The following is a 20618-nucleotide window of genomic DNA, read 5'->3' on the forward strand; positions in this document are numbered from 1 at the left end:
TTTTGGTTGTGAATTCAAGCTTTAAAATTCGAATTCACAACTGAATAGCTAGTATTGGTTGTGAGTTCAAGTTTAAAGTTTGAATTCACAACTAAAAATAGTGTTAGTCGTGAATTCAAGTTTGAATTTACAACTAAAAATAATGTTTGTCGTGAATTCGCGTGAATTCACAACTATAAAATATTGTTAGTCGTTGATTTAAGTTTTAAAGCATGAATTCACAACAAGAAATATTGTTAGTCGAGAATTCAAGCTTTAAAACTCAAATTCACGACTACTTGAATTCACAATCAGCAATAGAGTTGGCTGAAATTTGAGCTTTTTCAAACTCGAATTCACAACAAACACTAGCAATTCAGTTGTGAATTCTAGTTTTAAACCTCGAATTCACAACTAAAACAAAGCTTTAAAACTCGAATTCACAACCAACACTAATGATTATGTTGTAAATTCATCGAGTTGGTTGTGAATTTTAGTTTTAGTTGTGAATTCATAGATCTGGTTGTGAATTCAAGAACATTAAGTTGTGAATTCATAGATCTGGTTGCAAATTCAAGAACACTGTGTTGTGAATTTATAGATCTGATTGTGAATTCAAGAATATTAATTAATTTTTTATTTTTAAAATAAACTTCTAATCCTGAAAAAATCATCAGATGATATAGAGAGAGATCTAAACTCCATTTAACACAAATAAATAGAAATTGCGATCTGCGACGGCGTTGTAGGCAAGGCCTTCAACACTGGATCCCTCCTCTGTCTCACCGGCACCAATCACTTCGATTCTACAACTATCACCGCGCTAAAGAGGCATAGATCCACGAGATGCAGACTATGGTTTGCATCCCCACATTCGACGGCGTGCTGGAGCTCGGATCCGACCTCATCTTCACCGTAAGTTAGAATTGGAATTGGAATTTAGTGCAGCAAGTGCAGTGCAGACTATGGTGTTCATCCCCACATTGGAATTGGAAATTAGTACCACCACCATGTGATGTGCGTACAGAGAGAGGAGAAAGTGCGAGATAGATGAGAGAGAGAGATGAGAAGTGTGATGTTCGTACAGAGAGAGAAAGAGAAAAAGAGGAGAGAGAAATGAGAGAGAGACAGAGACAGAGACCGTGCACTCTAGAGAAAGAGAGAGATGAGATTTGTGATATTTTTTTAAAAAAAATGGTAGTGTATTTGTAATGATCTATTTGTGGGTAATTTTTTAATTTTAATATTAGGGGCTGTTTGGTCATTTAACATAAAAAGTCGGTAATTTCTAAAGTTATTATTTGAGTGGGTAAATTTTCAATTTACTATAAGAAATAGACTAGTTTGATATATTGACTCTTTTTCCTAGAGCTGGCTTAGCGTAGGCAGCTGCCTACACCGGATCCCAATACTGATAGTAGCGCGAGCACTTAGGATTTAGAAGTCGCCTAAGCGCGAGCTCCCAGAGCTGCTTTAGCGCGGGCATTAAGAGCATTAAGTTTGAGAAGTTGCCTAAGTCAGGATCTCAATGTTGGCTTAGCGTGGGCATTAAATTTTAGAAGCTGCCTCAGTCGCGAGCTATTGGAGGGAAAACTCAAAAACAAAGAAGCCGATACCCGTACACATGGTTGTAACAATCAAAGAGTGACTAAATGAGTGCTATCGAAAGGGAGTTTCTTCATTATTATTATTGTTGTTATTCTAAATAGATTGGCAGAGTTGGAATATTTTTGTGTTGACAACTTTTAGGGGTGTAATATTTTATCTTTGATTGCTTTGTAAACTTGTAATACTTAATCTTGGATAAGTTATAGGGTTGTAGGGCCGTAATATTTGAACTCTACTTGAGATAGCAGGACAACGCTAACTCTACACAATACTTCACCAGTTGAACACGAAGCGGTTCAACCAGACTGGGAGGGGGGGATAGTAGCTGATGAGGAATAAAATATGCATCAACGCTGTGCATTACATAACGGGAATATTTCTAGTTATGGTTATTATTATTATTATTATTATTATTATTATTATTATTATTATTATTATTATTATTATTATTATTATTATTATTATTATTGTTGTTGTTGTTGTTGTTGTTGTTGTTGTTGTTGTTATTGTGGTTATTTCTGATATTTGGTACAAGATTGACTTGACTCTCGATTTGGCCCAACTCGGCTTCGCCTGCCAGCTCTGGCATGCACTAGCTCTGATGGCTCAGTTCCAAGATGTAGATTAGAATAACAGAGCTTGAGCTTGATTCATTGGGCTTAATGGGTCTTTAGGGGCCCAAAGGGCCCAAAGGCCCTAAATTTATCATTTTTCTATAAATAGGGCCCATATGTGTATTAAAGGGGGGGATTCATTCATTTTTGCTTGTTCTTCACTTGTAATATGTAAACACTGTCAATATAGTGAAAAACCCGATGAACTCCCGTGGATGTAGGTCTGAATGACAGAACCACGTAAATCCATATCTCGTTTATCGTTTTATAATTGGGTGATATTTTTTGCTTCATCAACTGGCGCCGTCTGTCGGAAAAACGAGCCGAGCTAAGGCGTGAGGGTTTTTTTCGGCTACTATTCATCAAAAGAAAAAGAGAAAGGGATCGGTGAAGGGGAGGTCTTTTGTTTCCAGATTCCGGCGAGGGAGGGGAGAGGCAATATTTTTTGCTTCCTCAATACTTACGCTGTAATCCAAGTCCGTCGATGCAAAATCACAGATGAATCGTTGTCTCCACCGATGCAAATACAGATGAATCGCCGTCTTGTGTAGGGTTTTGCTGAATCATGTTGTTGTTGTGCGAAAGAGGTGAGTAGAGGGAGAGTAAATTCAGTAATTACTTGCGTTAATTTAGGAATGACAGTTTAGTGAATAATGAAACTTAGTAATACACCCTAGCCGATTTTTTTAATCATTTTTTCGGCTATTCAGAAAAAAAAGGAGATTAATAATTAATTAGATTTAATCTTGTCCATTAATCTTTTCAGATCCTATGGTTAAGATTAATTCCTTAATCTTTATACTAAGGAGATTCTTTGTAGATCCCCATCCTATATATATATATATATAGGGAGGGGTTCTATAGAGACCACCAATTTTTCAAAGAACGAAGACCAAATCTGGTTCGTCGATTATGGGCAATCTAAGGGCTGGAAAATTCGCTGATCATGAATCTATGATATACATCCGTTTTATGACTAAAGGACAACTTTGTAATTCTGATCTCATCATATACGTTTAATTCATAAATTAGATACGATTAAATAGTCTATTTGCGGTAGAGTATAACGTGGGATATGGTAGTTACCAAAATATCGCTTATTTCCTAACCTGCCGTCGTCATCTTTCATCAACGAGAATTACTGTTCAACACTCCAGAAAGAAACCTCTGTTTCAAATTTATTTCATGGAATCTCAAGGTAAGTTATTTCAAATTTGCCTATATTCATACTCTTAACGTAAGTGATTTCCGGCGATTTAATAGTAATAGAGTATTATTGTTTTGCTACGTCTGTCATGTCAATTCGTTGCATGTTTTTTTGCGTTCCTGATTACTCGTTACAAATAACTTATTGCGAAACAGATTCGAAGAACTTAGTTTTCCCTCATCTGTAAGAACAATTTCAAATAGCTTATTGTTTCCAGTTTCCACGAAGATTTCGTAAGAGCCGAAGAACATTGGTACGAACATAGAAGAATGATGGAACATGGAACGTTCATTGAAAAATTAATATAATTTTATGTGCAACTTTAAAATGCAGCAGTAGGATAAATCTTTAAAAAAAATTGTTCATTAAAAAAGTTATAATACCATGGAACGTTCCTGGGGTAAAATCTTTAAACTGAAATAATTATATCAATGAAATTCTGAACATGCAACTTAAAATATTTAAAACATGCATCTTAAAATTCTGAACATCAATGAACTAATTGCTGCTGAAACTTTAAAACAATTCAGATGAAAACAATATATGTGGAAGAGTTATAAATTTGTCTATGGAGATTCATGATATGCAGCAGCATGAGTAGACTTTGAAACATATTAATTTCTATGTTGTTCTTAATTGTAGATAATTTGCAAACAAGAACAGCAGATGGACAATTGTGTTATCCTCGATGCTCAGATTCTATTAAACCGTATGTTGGCATGATATTTCAAACATTGCTTGAAGCTGTGAAGTTTTATAAGGACTATGCAGAAGCTTGTGGTTTTGAGCCTCGCATGAGCACTAATAGGAAAGCAAAAGATGAAACAATAACCAGACAATATGTTGTGTGTAACAGAGAAGGAGTATGGGAAAAGCTTAAAGCACCAGTCTCCCGCATCAATGATTCAACGTCTAAGAAGAGGAAGACAACCTCTTGCAAGATTGATTGTAAAGCCAAAGTGATATTCAAGCTTGCGATGGGAACATGTTACAAGATTACTGAATTTGTTGAGGGACATACACATTCCATGGTTCCTATACCAGCAAGAGATGTCATGCCAAGTAACAGGAATGTGGATGAATTCCAACAAAGATTCATACTTTCTGGTATAAAGGCCAACATTGGTCCAATGCGTTCGTTCAGAATGTTCAGAGAGATTATGGGCAGTTATGAAGGAATTGGATGCACGGGTACTGACTTCAAGAATTTTGTCAGGGACTTGAAGGTGCACTCCAAAGGATCTGATGCACATATGATCTTGGAGACATTTACAAATAGGCAAGAACTTGGAAATGGATTTAAGTTCTTCCATGATGTCGATGAAGACAATAAATTGTGTAGAATTATTTGGGCTGATGAGACGTCGGTTAAGAACTTCAGTTTGTTTGGAGATGCCGTGTCATTTGATGCTACCTATAATACCAACAGGTGTGTTACAAATTGAATGCAGCGATATATGAATACTATAAGGAACTGTTAGGTTTGTTGATATATGCATCTATTTTATTCAACAATGCAGCGATATATGAATACTATAAGGAACTTAGTAATACTGATCTTTTAAAGTTTTGATACATATGCAGGTACAAGTTGATTTTCACCCCATTCACTGGCAAAGATAATCATGGGAAATGCGTCTCATTTGGAGCTGCGCTAATATCTCATGAAGACACGGAGTCGTACGCTTGGGTGTTGGATAGGTTCGTTCAAATAATGGGAAATGCACCGAGGATTGTAATAACGGATCAAGACCCAGGTCTCAAAAAAGCGGTTGCATCCTGTTGGAAAGAAACACACCACAGGTTTTGCATGTGGCACATAAATATCAAAGTTGTTGAGAAATTGCCACCGAGATTGAGAGAAAATACCGATTTCAAAACAACATATGATAATATTGTCTGGACTGACGACGATGATCCGGATGTTTTTGAGGAAAAATGGAATAACATGATTCAGGAGTTTGAGCTCTCTTTAAATAAGTGGTTCACTGACATGTTCGAAGACAGATCAATGTGGATTCCTGCGTATTTTAGACATGTATCCATGAGCGGCATATTTCGTACCACTTCATCATCCGAAAGCGAGAACAGTTTTTTCAAGAGATTCATCAACAAAACTTCTGATCTGGTATTACTTTATACCAATTATTGCAGTGGTGTTGATGCGCAGAGGTATAACTACAAATTGTCAACTCACAACGACGAGACACGTAGCCCTATGATGGTCACTAACCTTCCCATCGAACGCAATGCATCAGTGGTCTACACTAAATCTGTCTTTAAAGATGTACAGGATGAAATAGATCATGCAAGCAAGGCGTGTGGAATGCATAAGATGTACTCCGAAGGGAACATCACTATCTACGAGGTGGATGACAAGCTTGATGGTGTTTTCTTGGTGCGTCACATGAAGTCCGAGGGCGAAGTGGTCTGCAGTTGTAATTTATTTGTTAGGAAAGGTATACCCTGCAAGCATATGTTTTTCGTATTCCGGAATTTGAATCTTGACAATATTCCTCAAAAGTACCTTGCCGTGCGGTGGTGCAAATTTAGCATTTTATGCCCCAATGATTCATATAATTTACAGTGTAGTAGCTCCAAACAGCCGACATCAGGTTGGGAATTTCGTATTTTTAAGGCTGTTAGTGAGACAATTGCACATGTTAGAGGCAATGAGGAGTTGTCGGAGGAATTATACAACAATCTCATTGAACTTCGAGATAAGTTTGCGGAGAATGGAGCAACAAGCACAACTGCATGCTCAAAGACCAGGTTGTTTAATGAATTTTATGGTTCAGCACCTACAGATTCACCAACCGTGCTGCCTCCTGACATAGCCAAGACCAAAGGAAGTGGCGTAGGTGGACGCAGAAGATCGGAACAAGAGAAGGCCATGATTCTCGCACAGAAACCTAAGCGTCTTTGCAGAAAATGCAAAACTTGGGGACATCATGACTCCAGAAACTGTCCGACAAAAGTCGCAGACTCATGAAATCGTGATTCTAAGGGCTGGAAAGTGAAAGTATTCATTTTATTTAGATACTCATGATTGATTTAAATTTCTGTTTTCTTTCATGGACTATTTCGATTTCTATATTTTCAGTTTTAATGAAACTTATTCGATGAAAAGAGCTCTAAATACTTAATTGCAAATTTTATGGAATGAACTGTAACATGGAGTGTACATTTACGTTTATCATGTTCATCCAAAATATCCAGAACATGCAACTTAAGCCCTTGACTTGTAATAAAAAAATGTTCCTGATCTGGTTTGTAGTATAATATTCAATATTTTGATACTGATTGTTCGTCAAGGAACAGAAAATGTTGATGATCTGGTTTGTAGTATAATATATCAATATTAGTATACTGATTGATGATCTGGTATAATGTTCAATATTTTGTACAGATGAATATTCAATATTCTGTTTGAGATGACACACCCAAAGGTATTAACAACGTTCGTTCTACAGGTTCACAGAACAAAGCTAGATTACAACATTCGTTCAACAGGTTTAAACAAAATTCACTTATTCAGTTTATATGACAACGTTATATCCATTCAAATTGATCAACCGATCTTCATAGTCATGTCCATTTCTTAATATGTTCAAGCACACGTTCATATAAATTAATGCCACAATAAAATTCTTATCTATGTCAAACATTACATTTATGAGTTTCTGTAGAATAAATTTAGTATCAAACAATATTAGTTAAAAAAATCATCTTTAGCAGAATACTATATGTATTCTGTTGAATATATGAATTTAGGTTATTTATATCGGATTTAAATTTATGTTCAATTATTAATGAGATTATAGTTTTCACATTTATTTACAATCCGACCTATGTAAATATGTTTCAATAATAGCTCTCATTTGGACTAAATACATAAGATATCTCATAAATATAAATAAGACACTATGTTCAAAATAATACATGTGCAGAAAAACATTCAAACAAAATTCGATTATTCAGTTTATATGACAAAGTTATATTCATTCAAATCAAGTGTAGATTACTGAACTTCATCATAACTGCCCAATACTTAATATGTTCAAGCACATGTTCATATAAATTACTGCCACAATAAAATTCACTTTTTCATGCATTTACACAATTAGTTTACTATCTGAAAATGTTTAGCATATGTTCACATAAAGATGATTCGATACATATATTAGTGTTAAATTGTTAATTTTTAGTTTAGTTTATGGAAGCTAAACTAAAAATTATCACCTATAAAATTTAGTTTATTGAAGCTTATAATATTAAATACTTTTTGGAAACAGTTATGTTTTTTATAACTATGTAATCATAACAACGCTTACCGAAACACACTAAACAAATAAAACTTAAGTTCACTTAAATATGTTAAATTCAAATGTCAAAATCCATAGTAATAAAACGAATACTACTTTAAGAACCAATCAACATAATGTTGGCATTGAAGTTTTCAACCTGGCTAATCGTAACATAATATTCAGATGCTTCACTCTTCACAGCCACCCCATTTTTATTTTGCTCCCAGCCCACAAGTGTAGAGCCATAACGGACTCGCAAAACGTGGAGTTGCTTCGCTCGTGACACAACAGAAATACACTTCCAACTAGCGCCATAATCACCCATGAATGTCTCTAGATGTCGCATCATGTAAATTCCCGTGTCCTCTTTATTAATGCCATCTGCCCACTTCAACTTAACTACATGAAGTTTTGTTTTACCAGCTTTCTTTGCTCTGTTTTCTTCGCCGGCATGATTCAAATAATCAACCAGAAGTTGACGCTTAAAAGAACATGGCAACAAAATATAATCAATACTATTGGTATTTAAAACTTTTAATGCCCGAATGAAATTAAGTAATATTGTTTAACTTACCATTAAGCTAGACACTCGTTCATACTCTTTCATGCGACCATCTTCATCCACATCAACCATGCTGTCTAGCACGAACAATTTTCCCCTTTTTGTATCAAAACAAAGGGCAAAGTACATACCCTTGTCTGCGACTGGAAAGAAAATCTACATACATTTGTGCATGGTCTTAAAACAACCAAATGAGATATTATATATAACTAAATAAAATATTGTTACTAAATACTGACCATATCTAGTAGATGTAGATGTCTTCCTTTATACATGGCCAACTCAGTAGTCAATCCAACATTGAATCTACTACTATGTTCAGAGTATTGCATGTCACACCCACCAGTCTATAGAGAGTAAATTAAATATACTCAAGTCATGCCACGTCTATTAAATGATACAATAACAATTTAGTTAGAACTTACGTATAAACCTGTGCCGCAAAAAAAACTCAATGGTGAATCATTAGACCGTTTCTCCTCTTGATTATTCAACCACAAACACCAAGCATTAATTATCGAACATCCAACAACGCGTCCCTTTCGCAATGTTTGAAATCCTGCTCTACTAACCTCTATTGATTTGTATGAGAATAGTATTTCAGACCTACATAGTTTAAATTCAGTATAATGCACAAATAAAATATTAGCTGCATGCAAAACTAATTTGATAATTATACCCGTCACGTGTATCACAATAGATGGTGTACAACCCAATTTCTCTTTCTTCTAAAGTCAACTTTTTGAATGGGCATTGTTCCCTTTGAAGGTATGGAGACTTAAACTTTCTTGCCTTTGTCCGAATGCCACCTTCTTCAGTTGGTCCATTTATAATTGGACTACCGATAGATAAACTACTTCCAATCTAAATCGAGTAATAGCATATTTAATCAGTACTAAGAAAACACAAGTTCACAGAAACGTGCTTTCTCTTAATAAGTTCGCATTAGTGTTCATAATAAATAACCCTGTCCAAACCATTGTTCATAAGAACACCACACGCAATGTTCATTAATATGTTCAAAGTCACACGCAATGTTCATTAATATGTTCAAAGTCATACATGCACATACAAAAACTTAATATGTGAACAATCAGTATATAGCAAAATATATACATATCATAATACGAAGTCTAACACCATCAAACAAGTACTAGTCATGTAAGACATACATCTTCGTCTACCCTGCACAGTGGGAGACGCAAAACCTGTGACAGATTGAGGTGTTTAGCAAGAACCTGTTTCACAAAATATTTGTTTATCATACAACCATATCGAATTACTTTCTACCCCTTCTAGTAAACTTATATTTTACCAATTTTGGATTAGTTTCCTGTTCTTTCGCACCACCTTCGTTCACATCATTTGATGACTTCCTAACCTGAAACCACGACGTTGTCTATATAAAAACAATATATAAACATATGAAATGAATAAAAAATAGGAGAAGTTTGTTACCCGTTGTGACTGCCTTATCTTCGGAGGTATCTTAACTTTTTGAACTTTCGATATACTCTGTTTCGATTTAAGTTAACATAATATGTGAGTCTATATATTATAAGGAGACATATAATATAGTATCATTAAACAAAATAATATACCTTCCCACGGACCTTGTCAACAGTTGAAACCTGGTAGGAGCTTTCTGACTCAACAGCACTTTTATTTCCTACCTCCTAATGTTTATCATATAGAGTTTAATACCAGAAAATGCAAAGTTTACAATATACACATATACAACAATTACTATACGTTATTGAAGGTGTTCAATAAATACCTGCTCAGTAACACATAGCTTAGGAGACGATTTTGTGTGAATCTCCTCCGTCACATATTCACCAATCAACTTATCCCTTTCATCACCTTCGATAGTGAGATTTTCATTTTCAACATTCTGCGAAAAGGATATAAAAATTTGTGTTTAATTCACAGTAAGAATGAATGGTATTTCAAATTTCAAACATGTCTTCCAAATAATATTTACCTTATCAGGCATGGCAGAACAAGTAAGTCCAGCTTCAAGATCATCAGTCAAAACGACATCATTAGACAACCCCTCACTCACCGTTGCCTAAAAGATTATTTTAATAAAATTTTATTATAATTTACAGGTCGAATATCAAGTATAGTAAAATTACTGCAAACTAATTCAAATGGATCCAATATATTAGGAAAAATATATAAATACGAGTATGGAAGTAAACAATTATAAAAAGAATTGGATCACTCCGCATAATAATCTTATTAATATACAATATATATATGGAATATTTTAAGAGAACAAATCAAGATATTTGCATGAAGAGGTCTACATAGGTGAATACCTCTTTATCAACAGGCATATCAACCTGTTCAACAGCCTCTTCAACAGGTATATCGACCTCATCGCGAACAGCCTCTTCAACAGGTATATCGACCTCATCACGAACAGCCTCTTCAACAGGTATATCAACCTGACACATTATAAATTAAATAAGTCGTTAATTGTGTACTATATCAATCATAATACTTTGGAAAAAAAAGGACATACATTTTCTGTCTCAAGTCGACCACCCGTATCATACTGCCTTTCAGTTGACGGTGGAATCACATCAGCTTGTGTTGAACCGCTGTAGATCTCATCCAGAGGAAGACCCGATATACGGGAACATTTGACAACGCACTCCTTGAAAACATCCGAACTTCTATGCTCATCCGAAGCCTCTAACATAACACTCTTAAGAAACCTTGACTTCTCACCTATCTCACGTGATATCTTAATCATCCTTGCTTGCAGCAGTCTCTCTGGCGACTCTCCAACACCCACAGCTATATCCCCGCTGACATTTTCAAGAGCAAAGTCTTCAGATGTTGGCAGTGGTATTGGACCACGCAGTGATCCAGAACCAAAAAAACGTTTATCAGTCTCAAGTTTCTGGCGCTGCATTAATTCGTTGCTTGGCCAGTTCACGCATATTGGTATCGATCGAGGTACCCTCATACCTTTCATGGTCATTCGGTCCACATATAAAAACTGCACATGAATGTAAATTTTTAATATAATTTCTCACTAATATGTGTAGAACACTATAGCTGCACAGGATTGTAAATAAAAAAGTCATAATATGAACATACCACAAGCAAGAGTATCGGACCACATAATATTTTCTTTCGATTCTTGGACCAGTTTTCAGCATGATGAACCATAGCATTCAATACATATCTACCCCAATTCCAATTCTTCACCACATCTAAATCCTCCAAGCATTTCATGACGAATGGATAGCTCTCTATCAAAGTAAACTGCACAGCAATAAGAAACTGTCTTTTGAACCATGGCCCCCCATCAGTCTCCATTAACATTTTTTCTAACACAGCCTTAATTTTGATATTGTCACGATTCATAACATTGAAGGAGCGCACCCACTGCAGACTCAGTGCAGTGCAACTAGAATAGAGGAATCTATTAATCACTTCACTACCTCTAGGAAAACCAAATACCCTATGCACATCATCTTCAGTTACTTTTATCTTTACATTGTCATCGATCACCAATTCCCTAGTTTTGTGATCAAAATTATCTAACAACCAGTATGCCAACTGATTGGGCAGAAAGCTCACTCTCATTTCCAACAAGCCTCCAAAACCCATACTTATTACTGCTTCCTTTTGAGCCGTATTTAACTTCGACAATGTTCTGCAGAAAGAAGCAGGTGTGGTCCTTGTATGTAGACCCAAGAAGACTGGTTTACTATTGCCACCTGCGGTATTTGGTTTGTCAGTAGATTGCTCGTTAGCCTTATCTGTCACATCTCCAACTTCGTTATCTTTTTCACTGGCCAGACCTGTTCAGAAAACATAAGTTACACTATATCATAAAAAGAGAACTGTTGCACAAAATCATATATAGACAAACAAAATATATATAAATGTTAAAGACCTGTTACATCCATTGGGTGTTCGTTGCTGGAACCACCATTTCCATCTGAGAATTTTATGAATCAAATTTGTTGATTAAGAAGCATTCTAAATAGACAACACAGTGATATATATGGTTTGTCATACCTGTTATCACCGTGAGAACTTTCGAAGACGGAAATCTTCGTTTCTTTGCTGTTGTATCTTTTGGAGTTTCAGAATCTGAAACCAAGATAATTATAGAAAATTAATTCCATTTACTAAAGCAAAATCAAAAACATCGTTCGCCGTTCATGTTCAATATACCTCGCATCTTGTCAACAGAATAAGTTGATCTTGTGTTCAAACCACAAAAAAAGGGAATATGAACTTATATAACGAAACTAATGACGTCTAACAAAGCTAATATACACTATATAAGTTGGCGTATTGTAAATAACTTTTTAGTACTAACTTTACGTTAATTATTTGACAGTATTACATACCCGGTTCGGACGACGCACCCACAAACTGATTATCCACCTTCATTTTCCCTTTGCCAGTTCTCTTTCTTTTCGATGCAGGATTACCTCCGTAAACTGAAGTAAGCAAAAAAATTATCATAGTTTGTTGTTACATACCTCGGATTGAATTCGGATTAACTTACATATTCTTGATGTCCTTGTATCTATTGGACGCAAAATATCATAAGAATCACACAAATTATTGTCAGTCTTTATCTAATTTTAAAGCCCCAAATAAAGGCAAACAAGTACGTTTTAAATATATAGTACTCACCCCCTTCCACACTTTCCTGGTCCACAGAATCACCTGTATCTTTTTAAAAATTTACATACGAGAGAAAGTAGTTAGAGCAGTTAATTACATGAGAATGAAAGGACTTCCAGACAAAAAAAAACACATATGGTCCCCCTTTGATGCTGAGAAATAAACAATAACGGGCCCCCCTCCCTTCCACATCTTAATTCTTGTAACACACGTGTTCTGATTTATACATATTTCCAAACTCAAATTATAGAGAAATAATGCACAAATCAAACAGTCTACATATCTATCAATTTAAGCTGTATTCCGAAGTTAGTAATGGGATCCACATTGAAAAATTGTGACGAACCCTTGTTCTTTTTAAAACCCTTGTAACGAAAAAAAATAACTCCAACTTCATACCTCCACCGACATCATCCATCTTCGACATTTCACACAGTTACTTAAAAACCCTTGTCAGAAAAAAAAAACTCCAAAGTCAGTAAATTTTCAAGTCATTTTCAAATTATGAGATTCAAATCATTTTCAAATTCCTTGAACAATAGTCAGCACATAACTAACAAGATTCGCTTACCTAAATCAGCAAGTACGTTTTTCCAAGCCAATGATCCGACGATTTTCCCACTTCTGCCTATATCCGAAGTATTATCATATACAAGTTAAATATGATTCGCATATATATTCTCTAAAAAATGCGTGAAGAAATCCAACCTTATTTACTCTGCAATCGCTGTGAACATAGAAAATATGTGGTGTTAAAATGGTAGGTTAAATCAATAAATGTGGTGAGTAGGTGACTGCATAATTCATATTATTTTAATGTTTATCATATTAATGAAACACGCTTTATAATTTACATAAAAAAAAAATTCAAACAAACAAAAAACCCCTCTTTAGTACTTGCAAGTATTAAAAATTATCTAATATCTTATTATTATTTTTAATGAAAAACTAACAATAGTTTTAAAGATTTTAATTAATACGTATTTCAAACTTTCAGCAATCTAGGATATTCCCATTTTCCGCGTAACAATTAATTTAATCTGATTTGAGCACAATAATGTTATTTATTACTGAAATATTATTACGGTATGTAATTAATATCATATAACATTTAAATAATAAACATTAACGATTTTATAATGGAAAACTTTTCAGATTAGTTTAAAACAATTCCAAATTGTCATATATAAAAATCTATGTTCTTTTATGTAAGTATCTAATTTGTTGAATGACACTATATATGTAAACCATATTTTCTTTACAATCATATTGTAAATGTTCGCTGAATTTCTCCTTATTGTCAATATAGTTTTTCGAAACCCTTATAATATATTATATAGAGTCACTCTCTTTATTAAAGTATTGTATCATATGAATCCTGAAAATGAAAGGTTGTGTAAAGTTATCCCACGTTTGTAACGACCCGACTTCCCCAAGCAAGAAGAAATAGGAAAAAATAATGAAAAGTCTTAATCAACCGGAATAAACTCGACAATTTACCCGTTAAATTGGGTATTCATATTCCAATGAGATAAAATGAAATGAGGTAAATTGAAAGGCCTTAAGAGTTGCCAATCAAATGACAATATTCCAACTCAGGATCACATAAATTTAGTTTCGTGACTCTGATCATAATCAAAGATAGCTTTATTAATAGAAATATAGGATAAGAGTTTAAGCCCAATAAGATAATATTGTACCACATAATAGAAATTCTAAGTTTAGAGAATTTAACAGACGAAATGACAAGCTAGTCGTTAGCGGAAGCAAAAGACATTGTGGTACCCAGCCTCAGCTCAGCCCCGTCTGCACCAGCCGATCAACCTGAAAATATTTGAAAATAATTTGGGTTGAGTACTAATGTACTCAGTGGGCACGAGTTTTTGAAATATTTTAAGAAATAGTCGAAGTAGTTTATCCAATATCTCAATCATAACTCAGAAGGTTTAAAAACAGAAATCCACTTCTAAGCATGACAAAACTTTTCTTCATTAAGTGGCGCGCCATGTACGTTCGATTGTTACTCACTTTCTCCCCATATTCACTGATCCCGGGATACGCCCAGTCAGATCCAAAATTCTGTTATTGATCTCGGGACGCACCCGGTCAGAATCAATAGTCTTAACTGTGCTCCGGATAACCTCCTGTCAAGCACCGTGCTCCGGATAACCTCCTGTCAAGCACCCACCCTTATAACGTTCTAATCTGTTAGTGCACGATGGCGATCAACCCATCGAGCCACTAACCTTGTGTACACAATCCTCATTTAGCGTGTTAGGCCAAATGAGAATCTCGATCGATGCTTAAGTGAGCCTTAAACAATTACAGAACGCACATAAAAAATATTTATATTGGATAAACAGATAATTTTCATGAAATATCAGAGCTTATATAACTCAAGATACATTGTATGTAAAATAAAACTCACCTGAATAGGCAAAGCCTGTAGTTTAATCGTAAACCTGTCACGGGAAAGCAGTGCTAATCCTCCTGGTCCTCAAGGCCTACAAGAAATCTATTCTTAATAGGTCTCTTGGTGCTATTCTAACTTCTAAATAAAGAGGGGAAAATCACTAACTATTGATACACTTTGCCCGAATTAATAATCTCTGTGAATCCATAAACTTTTAATACATAATTAGTAATTTTAACAAATATAATTAACACTAAATCTAAAAATTATTAATCATTTAAAGAAAATATAGAATCTTATTATTGGAAGAAAAATTAATATTTTTATTAAAACATTTACAGGTCCAAAGTAATATTTAAAGCCCAAAGAAAATAATTTAAAGACTTGTTATTAATAATGCAGCCCAAGTATTATATTAAGAATGTAGAACCCATGAAAATTAATAAAATCAGCCCATCAGCTCAATAAAAATCGGCCCATAGGAAAAAAAAAAAAAAAGAGGAGCCCAAAACAACTTAAGCCCAAATTAATGCTAAGAAAGCCCTAAAGAAAGTCAAAAGAAATTAAAACAAATGGGTCTCTCTCTCTCCTCACTCCATCGATCGGCCCTCCCTCTCTTCCTCACCGTCCTCTCTCTCTCTCCCTGAACCATCGCCGCTTCTCCCTCCAAGATCTGCCGCCGCCGCCCGCTCCATCCCCGGCGAGGATCGCCGGCTCTGAAGCCTCCCTTACTCATCACCGTCTCCTCCGTCTCCTCCTCCTGGCGCACATCAGGCGGCCGAAGAGCGCCGCCGCCGCCGCCTGCAGCCGCTCCGGCGAGACTCGCCTTCAGCCGCCTCGCGCTACTCTCCCCTTTTGCGCCCTCTGCAGCGGACGGCCTAGGAAGACCGCCGCCGCTGCTGCCGTTCACGCAGCGGGCAGCGCGCCTGGCCTTCGGCCGCGCCACCGCCAGCCACCGGCGTCTCCTCCCACGGCCCAGTCCTTCTCCGTCGTCTCTCCCTCTGCATGTGGTGGTCGGCCACTTAGGCGACGTCCCCACCATAGCAGCGCCGCTGTACAGCCGGCTCTTCCTTCTCCCTCGCGGTCGGTCGAGCAATCGGCGCCTTGAAAGTCGCCGTGCCGCCGCCGTCCTCGCACCGGCAGAAAGCCCCCTCATTTCCCTTGACTCTCACACCCCAGACCAAGAGGAAAGGAAAGGAAGATTGAATCTTGCAGATTTGATTTGGGAAGCAAGGTAAGTTCTTGTAGAATGATGGGAATTGGTTCTCGAGGAAGGAAGGGGAAAAAGATCGAGTCTTGGTGTTTTGTTGGTACAGATTTTAATCATCTATTGTAGCTGTGGTTTACTAAATTTTTACAAGTTATGAATAAAAGTTTACTGCTCAAGTTCATGTCTATGTGTGAGATTTCAAGTCAAATTCTAACTTTGATGTAGAGGGATACATGCTGTGATATAAAGTTGAAAGGGAGAAGATCGAACCTTGTATTGGATTTGTTTGTGTGACTGTATTTTGTTGTTTTGCTTGATCAAAATGTTTGGTGAACTTGAGTTCCTGAAGTAGCAATAGAATAGTGAAAGTTCTCCCCTTTTTTTTTTGAGTTGAACAGTATGTGTAGTGAAAGTGAGAAGTGAAAAGAGGGAGATGAAGTTACTGCAGATTGATAAGCAAAAGAGTGGGAATGTTCTGGTGGGATTGTTACTAAAGAATAAGAGTGAAAGAAAAAGGTGTCAGTACAGTGGGAAGAAGAGTTTGGGAGTGAAAGAAAAAGGTGTTAGTACAGTGGGAAGAAGAGTTTGGGCAGATTTGCAAGAAAGGATTTCTCCGTGAGTGTAAAGACGCTGGCAGAAATCTGATCTGTGTCAGATGGAAATCATTCATTTCTTTTTTTCACGCTGCAGTATCCATTTTGGGCTTTAATAAAAATATAAAACTTAAGCCTACAATTGTTTGGGCTTAAGGACATAAATAATTTAATCCTCTAACTATATACCATATATACATATATATGGGCCTTAGACTCAAAATAATAATAATAAATAAGCTAGGTGATGGATAAATGATTAAATAAAATGAGGAATACTAGTAATAATATTTTTCACATAACTCAGCATTTGATTAAAATTTAAATCGATCGATAATCAAATAAAATAGAAATATTGTGAGCATATCTATATCAATTTCCTTGATATAATATGGTTGTTAAATAACGGGCGTGTATCAATAATATACTTAATTAAAGGTCTTCTATATTTCCTATGAAAATGTCGGGATGTCACAACGTTTATTCACAATGTTCTAATAATCGTGAATCAACATAAATTTCGGCGAATCAAATCTAATATTCATATTAAATATAATATTTAAGATGTTGGTTTAGACAGTAGTAAATGGGAAGAGGATACCGTATCATTAAAATATTTAATTTAACCTTATATATTCTCAATTTAACGAATATATGTTTCAAATATTAATCCTTTAGTATGACTCCATTAGGTTTAGGATGACTCCATTGTCAATATTAATCCTTTAGTATGAATCAACATAAATTTCGCCGAATCAAATCTAATATTCATATTAAATATAGGATGAACAAAATCATGAATTTTTCTGCAATAATCATTATGATTAGTATTAAGGTTCGTTCTTAGTATCATATACTATTGAGATTAAATATAAACCACTTCGAATGAAAAAAAACTTACTCGTATTTCACAATATTTTAGTACAACACATTTTTTTTTATAAATTAAATATTATAATACTGGTGAATCTCTATAAAATTCAGCGAATCAAAATAATATTCATATCAATATACTATATACTTTCCGTAATATACAATATTTATTCCATATTTATTATTTGTCACTTAGGTCAATGATATACTGATAGAACAAATCAATAATATCATTAGGTGGGGGGCACCGTTGGTTAAACAAATAGTATCCAATATTAGGGACGTTACGTAACCTTATATTTTAAATGAATTCAATTTATGAGACAGTTATATCCATTAATCACGTAAAATATCGCTAACATTATAAATAAAAACGAACTGTTCATATTTTCCTCCATCGGTAGTTTTCATACAGATACAATTCATTAAAAACACATATCTCAAAGGTTTTCAATATGGCGAATGAGTTTCAGCATATTTTTTGCTACCATCAATGTAGAGCCGACATCAAAACGTCCAAGTCATTTGACAATCCATTTCGAAGATTTTATTGTTGTAAATTTACGGTACGCTATATAATAGCATCTCTCTGTAACGTTCGTATTAATAACTTATATTATATAAATTTAAAAATTGTTTTTTGATGAAATTCATAGGAAGGAGATTGCAGGTATTTCAAATGGTTAGATCCGGATGTTCCTCCTTATCAGAAACGATTTTTTCAGAGGATACGAACTCAGCGAGATGGATTGGAGGTTGCTAACAGTATTCTGAATAAAAGAATAACTGATCTTGTTAGTGAAAACGAATCAATGTCGGAAAAAATTAAGTATTTCCAAAAACAAAACAAAAGTCTAAAAATATTCTCCATTGTAATTCTAACTTTAATATTGTTATTACTCAGGCAAAATGCCATCAATATTATATTTCCAAAAAGAATATTTTCGTTATCATATTCATTTTTGGAGACTTGTATCAATAAAAATAATCAAATTCAACTATACTTCCCATATAGATTTGCAGCTTACTACGTAATGTAATTGTTACATTCCTTGTTATATACTTAATATACAATTCGGGGAAAAAAATGTAGGCAAAAAAAAAATATTCTTGCCATACCAATAATTATTATGAAAATATTCTAATTTTAAATTTCGAATGGTGAATTGGTTATCGTAAATTAAATTTATAATGAAACAATATTATTTTAAAAATCATAATTAACTCAATGAATTTATGTTTTTGGGATTTTCACTTAATCATAGGTAATACTCGATGTTTGAATCCGCTTATTCATCAAAATCATTTTTTAAAATTATTTGGCTACTATACCACTATGAAAATAATGTTCAAACATGCATTCGTTTACGTGTAATATTACGATGGTTGAATGTGCATCGTAATGATGTGCAAAAAACATTTCAAATTTCAATAAATCCAACTTTTTTATCATATACATTCTTGACAAAATAAAATTCATACTTATGTAGTACGTTACGTGGATTATTTAATGTAGTTTGAATTTTGACTGGTTCATATTTAATGCAAAATAAACATTCAGCACAAGTAAAATTATGCATCATTGTTCGTAATAGGACAACATTCAGCAAAATTAATATACATATTTACATTAACATGATCAAACCAATACATGGTCATATATACGTTCATAAATTTTTTGGTGCAGTCATAATGATTAAAAGGTAGAATATTCACATAAGTAGAAGTCTTAACAAGTTTATTAAGAAGTTCACACATGTTCATACAAATTAATCACAATAAAATATTACATGTTCATGTACAGGTTCATGCAACATTCAATATTTCACTTGGAATGACAACGATACATTCATGTCCAAAATAATGGTGTTCATAAACTAAAAAACATGCACAGTTTAATAATGTTCATATTTATTTCAAATTCTCAATAAGTGTGAACAAAATTTCATATCATATGTTCATATATATGTTAATTGAGATATAATCACATGTTCGTGTGATTACCATTTTCATAACATGGATTTCAAATGTAAATAAGAATCCTTACGCTGTTCAAAATATCATATGTTCATATACATGTTCGTTTAATGACAACGTTACATTGATAAAATTCATGCCTAGATTAACGATCTTCATAACTCTATCTAATGCATGAACAATTAAATGACATGTTCATCAATGAAATCCAGTCCTAATACAAAAACAAAAAGACAAGAATAGTAACCCTTTGAAGCACAGACACCATACTAAGGTCACAAAACTAGAAAGAATATTGCAAAACTAAAGACAACCAATTAAAACAATATAATCACTACTAAACACATTTTAACAATGTTCATATTTATTTATAATTGGCAATAAGTTTGATCACAAGTTCATATTCACATGTTCAAACATATGTTCATATAAAATGGTGGAAACATAGTATTTATATTTATTTCGTTATGTAGATTTAACATTTTATGTTGTTGGGTTGCTAACTAGTTCATATACATGTGGATATACACAAAATTAAATAAACCCGAAGCATTTTATCTGTCATTAACACAAGAATAAAATAGCTTATAAATATGAACAAGTCACATTC

General features: G+C 34.3%; 3 protein-coding genes and 1 long non-coding RNA gene across 5 annotated transcripts; 1 reads left to right on the forward strand and 3 right to left on the reverse strand.

Annotated features, from left to right (window-relative positions):
• The first annotated feature begins 3386 nt into the window (after positions 1-3386).
• LOC130994234 (protein FAR1-RELATED SEQUENCE 5-like) lies at positions 3387-6400 on the forward strand. Its single transcript, XM_057919272.1, has 3 exons — positions 3387-3399; positions 4051-4837; positions 4993-6400. Exons 1-3 carry the CDS (start codon positions 3387-3389, stop codon positions 6398-6400), a joined length of 2208 nt encoding a protein of 735 aa, XP_057775255.1.
• A 1423-nt stretch (positions 6401-7823) lies between these two features.
• On the reverse strand, positions 7824-9135 carry LOC130992984 (uncharacterized). Its single transcript, XM_057917694.1, has 5 exons — positions 8957-9135; positions 8703-8883; positions 8517-8624; positions 8290-8433; positions 7824-8196 (listed from the first exon to the last, which is right to left on the reverse strand). The coding sequence occupies exons 3-5, from the start codon at positions 8607-8609 to the stop codon at positions 7831-7833; spliced, it is 603 nt and encodes a 200-aa protein (XP_057773677.1). The 5' UTR covers positions 8610-8624; positions 8703-8883; positions 8957-9135; the 3' UTR covers positions 7824-7830.
• A 241-nt stretch (positions 9136-9376) lies between these two features.
• Positions 9377-11534, reverse strand: LOC130992985 (uncharacterized). 2 transcript variants are annotated; one of them, XM_057917697.1, is made up of 8 exons: positions 11392-11534; positions 10808-11290; positions 10602-10730; positions 10262-10348; positions 10055-10171; positions 9891-9953; positions 9736-9792; positions 9377-9658 (listed from the first exon to the last, which is right to left on the reverse strand). In XM_057917697.1, exons 1-8 carry the CDS (start codon positions 11527-11529, stop codon positions 9557-9559), a joined length of 1176 nt encoding a protein of 391 aa, XP_057773680.1. In that variant the 5' UTR covers positions 11530-11534; the 3' UTR covers positions 9377-9556. The 2 variants fall into 2 exon arrangements, with proteins under 2 accessions (XP_057773680.1, XP_057773679.1); XM_057917696.1 differs by having other exon boundaries at positions 9879-9953.
• Positions 11535-14470: 2936 nt separating this feature from the next.
• Positions 14471-15590, reverse strand: LOC130992986 (uncharacterized). Its single transcript, XR_009091540.1, has 2 exons — positions 15371-15590; positions 14471-14766 (listed from the first exon to the last, which is right to left on the reverse strand). It is a non-coding gene; the product is annotated as an uncharacterized LOC130992986 (long non-coding RNA).
• Positions 15591-20618: the final 5028 nt, after the last annotated feature.

The sequence above is a fragment of the Salvia miltiorrhiza genome, chromosome 7 (assembly GCF_028751815.1).
Source record: "Salvia miltiorrhiza cultivar Shanhuang (shh) chromosome 7, IMPLAD_Smil_shh, whole genome shotgun sequence".
Classification (NCBI taxonomy): domain Eukaryota; kingdom Viridiplantae; phylum Streptophyta; class Magnoliopsida; order Lamiales; family Lamiaceae; genus Salvia; species Salvia miltiorrhiza.

What these genes read in the sequence shown, in the direction of transcription:
- LOC130992985 (XM_057917696.1), bottom strand. Translation starts at nt 11,529, where the DNA reads ATGAAATGCTTGGAGGATTTAGATGTGGTGAAGAATTGGAATTGGGGT. An exon ending in GTCGACTTGAGACAGAAAAT is followed by an intron (nt 10,731 to 10,807) that starts GTATGTCCTTTT and finishes ATAATGTGTCAG; the next exon opens with GTTGATATACCTGTTGAAGA. An exon ending in GTTCTGCCATGCCTGATAAG is followed by an intron (nt 10,172 to 10,261) that starts GTAAATATTATT and finishes TCCTTTTCGCAG; the next exon opens with AATGTTGAAAATGAAAATCT.
- LOC130994234 (XM_057919272.1), top strand. An exon ending in GCTACCTATAATACCAACAG is followed by an intron (nt 4,838 to 4,992) that starts GTGTGTTACAAA and finishes ATACATATGCAG; the next exon opens with GTACAAGTTGATTTTCACCC.
- LOC130992984 (XM_057917694.1), bottom strand. Translation starts at nt 8,609, where the DNA reads ATGCAATACTCTGAACATAGTAGTAGATTCAATGTTGGATTGACTACT. An exon ending in ATCTACATCTACTAGATATG is followed by an intron (nt 8,434 to 8,516) that starts GTCAGTATTTAG and finishes AAATGTATGTAG; the next exon opens with ATTTTCTTTCCAGTCGCAGA. An exon ending in AACGAGTGTCTAGCTTAATG is followed by an intron (nt 8,197 to 8,289) that starts GTAAGTTAAACA and finishes TGTTCTTTTAAG; the next exon opens with CGTCAACTTCTGGTTGATTA.